This window comes from Chiloscyllium plagiosum, unplaced genomic scaffold (assembly GCF_037043375.1).
Source record: "Chiloscyllium plagiosum isolate Xiang-an unplaced genomic scaffold, Cpla_swu_hap1 HiC_scaffold_1, whole genome shotgun sequence".
In the NCBI taxonomy this organism is placed as follows: Eukaryota; Metazoa; Chordata; class Chondrichthyes; order Orectolobiformes; family Hemiscylliidae; genus Chiloscyllium; species Chiloscyllium plagiosum.
This window is the reverse complement of record NW_028270139.1, coordinates 169650185-169656133: the sequence shown is the minus strand read 5'-3', so window position 1 is coordinate 169656133 and position 5949 is coordinate 169650185. Positions and strand designations below refer to the sequence as shown.

At 51.1% G+C, this 5949-nt stretch overlaps 1 protein-coding gene across 1 annotated transcript; it reads left to right on the top strand.

The window, feature by feature from the left end:
- Positions 1–2117: 2117 nt before the first annotated feature.
- nat8 (N-acetyltransferase 8) lies at positions 2118–5949 on the top strand. Its single transcript, XM_043685294.2, has one exon. It carries the CDS (start codon positions 2977–2979, stop codon positions 3661–3663), a length of 687 nt encoding a protein of 228 aa, XP_043541229.2. The 5' UTR covers positions 2118–2976; the 3' UTR covers positions 3664–5949.

Here is a 5949-nt window from a genome sequence, read left to right as displayed (position 1 = left end):
ACCCCAGTGATCCAAGAATTTAAATCCTTGCTTCCTGCACCAGTTCCCCAGCCACACATTCAAGTCCATTATCTCCCTGTTTCTGGCCTCACCAGCCCGAGGAACTGGAAGCAAACCGGAGATAACCACCTTGGATGTCCTGCTTTTCAGCCTTCTTTCTAGTTCTCCCAAGTCCCACTGTAATATGTTCCTCCTCTTCTTCCCGACATCATTTGTGCCGACATGTACCACCACCTCTGGCTCTTCACCTTCGTCCTTGAGGATTTCCTGCACTCTGTCTGTGATGTCTTTAACCCTGGCACCAGGAAGGCAACACACCATCCTTAAGTCCCGCCTGTTGCCACAGAAACCCCGTTCAGTTCCTCTCACTATGGAGCCCCCTATCACCACGGCTCTGTGCGATGTCTGACTCCTCGGCTCTGCCTCCATGCCAAATTTTGATTGACAGACCTGACCACCTCGCGGACTGGCAGTGTCATCTGTCTACTGTTCCCAAAAGATTCAACTTATTCCTGACAGGTACTTCCCCCAGGGTCTCTTGCACCTGTCTCCTCTCTGCCTTCCTCATCGTCTTCTCTCTTCTGCTCTCTTCTGGTATGGTTGGTGTAATAACCTTGCTGAAGGTCCTGTCCAGAATGATCTCGTTCTCTCGGATGAGCCTAAGGTCCTCGAGTTCTTTCTTCAGTGCTGCGATATGCTCGGTCAGTAGCTGAACGTGCACACACTTTACACAGATATACGAGCCAGACACACCAGAGTCGTTGACCTCCCACATCAAGCACATAGCACACTGAACCAGCTGGGCAGTCATGTCTTCACCCTCTTCAACTGTGTTGAAGAGACAGAGAACACAGTCTAAGACTGATAGACAGACTGTACTCTCTCACACTCTATCAGTCTCAGACAGACTGTACTCTCTCACACTCTATCAGTCTCAGACAGACTGTACTCTCTCACACTCTATCAGTCTCAGAGTGTGAGAGAGTACAGTCTGTCTGAGACTGATAGAGTGTGAGAGAGTACAGTCTGTCTGAGGCTGATAGAGTGTGAGAGAGTACAGTCTGTCTGAGACTGATAGAGTGTGAGAGAGTACAGTCTGTCTGAGGCTGATAGAGTGTGAGAGAGTACAGTCTGTCTGAGGCTGATAGAGTGTGAGACAGTACAGTCTGTCTGAGGCTGATAGAGAGCGAGTGTGAGAATACAGTCTGCCTGATTATGATAGACAGAGTGTGAGAGAATACAGTCTGTCTGAGCCTGATAGCAAGAGTGTGAGAGAATACAGTCTGTCTGAGGTTGATAGAGTGAATTTGAGAGAATACTGTCTGCCTGAGTCTAATAGCGAGAGTGAATGCAGTCTGCCTGGGACTGATAGAGAGAGAGTGAGAGAATACAGTCTGTCTGAGACTGATAGAGAGAGTGAGAGAATACTGTCTGTCTGGGACTGATAGAGTGTGAGAGAATACAGTCTGTCTGAGACTGATGGATGAGTGTGTGAGAATACAGTCTGTCTGAGACTGATAGAGAGAGAGAGTGAGAGAATACAGTCTGCCTGAGACTGATAGCGAGAGTGTGAGAGAATACAGTCTGTCTGAGACTGATAGAGAGAGTGAGAGAATACAGTCTGTCTGAGACTGATAGAGAGAGAGAGTGAGAGAATACAGTCTGTCTGAGACTGATAGCGAGAGAGTGAGAGAATACAGTCTGTCTGAGACTGATAGAGAGAGTGAGAGAATACAGTCTGTCTGAGACTGATAGCGAGAGAGTGAGAGAATACAGTCTGTCTGAGACTGATAGAGAGAGTGAGAGAATACAGTCTGTCTGAGACTGATAGAGAGAGTGAGAGAATACAGTCTGTCTGAGACTGATAGAGAGAGTGAGAGAATACAATCTGTCTGAGACTGATAGCGAGAGAGTGAGAGAATACAGTCTGTCTGAGACTGATAGCGAGAGAGTGAGAGAATACAGTCTGAGACTGATAGAGAGAGAGTGAGAGAATACAGTCTGCCTGAGGAATGGGTGATTGTTTGTTAACTCATTATATTTTGAAAATTGCGAGTCTTCTGTCACCATAGTTCCCTCTGACCGTCTCACTTTGCTCTCACACTTTTCCAGGTCTCTTCCTGTCAGCAGCAGCTGCGCCCCCAGCAGCACCAGCACCACCAACAGCAGCAGCTGCCCCCCAGCAGCACCAGCAGCATCTCCAGCAGCAGCAGCAGCAGCACCAGCACCACCATCAGCAGCAGCTGCCCTCCCCAGCAGCACCTCCAGCAGCAGCAGCAGCACCACCATCAGCAGCAGCTGCCCTCCCCAGCAGCACCAGCAGCATCTCCAGCAGCACCAGCAGCACCAGCAGCACCACCATCAGCAGCAGCTGCCCTCCCCAGCAGCACCAGCAGCATCTCCAGCAGCAGCAGCACCAGCACCACCAACAGCAGCAGCTGCCCTCCCCAGCAGCACCAGCAGCATCTCCAGCAGCAGCAGCAGCACCAGCACCACCATCAGCAGCAGCTGCCCTCCCCAGCAGCACCAGCAGCATCTCCAGTAGCAGCAGCAGCACCACCATCAGCAGCAGCTGCCCTCCCCAGCAGCACCAGCAGCATCTCCAGCAGCAGCAGCACCAGCACACCAACAGCAGCAGCTGCGCCCCCAGCAGCACCAACAGCAGCAGCTGCCCTCCCCAGCAGCACCAGCAGCATCTCCAGCAGCAGCAGCAGCACCAGCACCAGCACCACCAACAGCAGCAGCTGCCCTCCCCAGCAGCACCAGCAGCATCTCCAGCAGCAGCAGCACCAGCACCACCAACAGCAGCAGCTGGCCCCCCAGCAGCACCAGCAGCACCAACAGCAGCAGCTGCCTTCCCCATCAGCACCAGCAGCATCTCCAGCAGCAGCAGCACCAGCACCAGCACCACCAACAGCAGCAGCTGCCCTCCCCAGCAGCACCAGCAGCATCTCCAGCAGCAGCAGCAGTGTCAGGATGGTGAACTACCAGATTCGTGTATACCAGGACTCGGATTATCAGAGCGTGCGGGACCTGTATGTAAGTGGTGTCCGCCAGCATTTCCCCAGGGTGTGTCGCTATGTCCTGAAGCAGCCTGTGATCCAGGCCAGTGTCACTGTCAGCTTGTCCTTGCTGTTGGTGCTGTGCGACTCCTTGCTGCTGTTTCTCTTCCTGCTGGCTGTGTTACTGGTCCTGGGCCGCCTGCTCCTCAAGAGACTTTGGGACCTCCTGATTGACCAAAACCTGAGGGCAGACCTCCTGGACATCTGGGCATCGTACAGTGAACGGCCAGGTGCCTGTTTCTGGGTGGCACAGTGGGATGGTGTTGTGATCGGGACAGTTGGAGCTGTTCCATCTGACCACTCGCCCACTGACCTTGAGCTGAAACGACTGAACGTTCACCGGGAGTACCGTGGCCAGGGCATTGCCAAGGCCCTGTGCCACACTGTCCACGAGTTTGCTCATCTCTCTGGCTTCACTGGCATCGTGCTGGGCACTTCAGTCATTCAGACAGAAGCGCAGCAGCTCTATCGCAAGCTGGGCTACAGGCTGGTGGGCACGAGGGTCGTGCCACACACCTTTGCTAAACTCATCAACTACACCATCTACAAATACCAGTACCAGCTCCGCCCCCGCCCTGACCGCCCACAAACACAGGAATGATTACTGGGAGAGTAACCCGCAGCCTGTCCCAGAGCAGGAATGTGCCCCAATCAGGACAGGCCATGACAAACACACAGCCTCTCAAACTAGGGACCGATCAAACAAACCAACATGGTTACCAGGATAGGACAGATCTTGTTAAAGGAGACAGACAGATCAACCTGTTCATTCAAGGGAAGAGGTGATAACCATGTGCATTATATTTAATTGGACTGACTATCAAGCTACACATGTTGACATATGTGTTTTCCAGGCAAGCCGTACTATCCTAGTGCATCGGGGGATCAGAACAGACACCTGGAAGCAGTGTTCCAGCTGCTGAGGAAGTGCACTGAAAGGTAGAAGCTTGATAGTCATTTTGATAGACGTACAATTGGGTTTTAAAACAGCAGATGGTTATAAGACACATGAGGAGTCACCATGCTCTGGCACCACCTTTTTATCGAGAGCCCGAGAATACAGGAGCAGAATTTATAATAGATGGAAGCTGTTCCACTAGACACATGATCAGGGCTAATCCTGGACAACCCTTATTATTTCCCTCAGTTCCCTGGAAAATCCAACAGTCCCAGCCCTCGACGACTGACTGAGACTCCACAATCTCCAATGGGAGAGAATTCCAAAATTCACAAGGCTTCTGAGTTTTCCAGATTCAAATGAGATTGCCTCTCATTCCTCGAAACCCCTGAGTATTGGTCCAACTTATTCAGCTCCTCATCACCAGGATCCGATTTAAGTGAGCCCTCACTGTAACTCTTTCAGTTTTAGTTTATATTAAAAGTACACAATGTTCCAAATGCGATCTTAGCAAAACCCGAAAACTGCGCCATTACTCCAAGACTCTTGCAAAGGAGCGAGAGAGAGAGTAACTCTTTATTTATCATTTCTCCCACATACAACTGATACAGTGAAAATGAGACAGCGTTTCCTCCAATACATGGACAGCACAATCTACACACTCGTACACCGCATAAAGTGAAAAGGAAGTGCAGAACACACACATTACACTGGAATAGAAGAACGATAAATAATAGGCATTATTCCTACAGCAATTCAAAGTCATGCAAAGGGTTTCAGATGGGAAAGTCCGATCATACGGTGTTAAGGAGCCCGATGACTTGGGGGAAGAAATTGTAGCTCAGCCTGGCTGTGAGAGACTGGGTACGCTGGTACCTTCTGCCAGATGGCAGGAGGGAGAAGAGTTTGAGTGAGGTGGGGTGTGGGGTTGTCCACCATGGTCTTAGCCTTTTGGATGCAGCGTGTGGTGTGGTGTAACGGAGGGAGGAGAGATCCCAATGATCTTCTCAGCTGTCCTCACTATCTGTTACAGGGTCTTACGATCTGAGACGGTGCAATTCCTGAACCAGACAGTGATGCAGCAGCTCCGGGTATTCTCAATGAACCCCCTGTAGGATGTGGTGAGGATAGGGGGATGGGAGGTGGGCTTTCCTCAGCCTGTGCAGAGAGTAAAGACTCTGCTGGGCTTTCTTGGCTATGGAGCTGGTGTTGAGGGTCCAATGTGCCATTTACCATTACAATTTATTGTCAAGATGAAAGCCAGTTAAGTGCCTTTCACCTTGGGCACCTCCAATCCAAAGCTGGACTGATTGTATTGTTGCCCTGTTGTCATGGTGACTGCTTCGTTGTTGCTCACTCTGGCCTAGTGAAAGCCACCCTCAAACTCTTTAATTCTGCTGACAAATAACCAGAACAAAGCTCAGTAAACCTCTCACCAGCACGTAGGCCAGATATTCCACCTCTCACCACTGTGAAGGAGAGACTCTCGAACATGTTGAGCATTTGTCAGACCTCAGCAGCTCCCTCTCTCAACCAGCCCCATCTCCAACAACAGCCCCAGCCTGCTTTCTCCAAGATATAGCAGCAGATGGTTGACAATAAAGACAGCTGCAAGTTCCCAAAGTCCAAGGGTACTCAGCAGTTGTCAGCACACTGTTGGACTGTGTGGTGTTTCAGCATCGACTCAGAACATCAAAGGAATTCCATCAGTAATGCATCTGCCACATCCTCGGAATTCACCTCTGAGCAAACTTTAGTCTCCTTCTTGAACCCAACTCCACAAGCACCCAGACCAAACATCTGCTAAGTCCACTTTGGAACTGACTGGACACTCTGTCTGGGTGGACACTCTGTCTGGGTGGATACTCTGTCTGGGTGGACACTCTGTCTGGGTGGACACTCTGTCTGGGTGGACACTCTGTCTGAGTGGACACTCTGTCTGGGTGGACACTCTGTCTGAGTGGATACTCTGTCTGGGTGGACACTCTG

What these genes read in the sequence shown, in the direction of transcription:
- nat8 (XM_043685294.2), top strand. Translation starts at nt 2,977, where the DNA reads ATGGTGAACTACCAGATTCGTGTATACCAGGACTCGGATTATCAGAGC.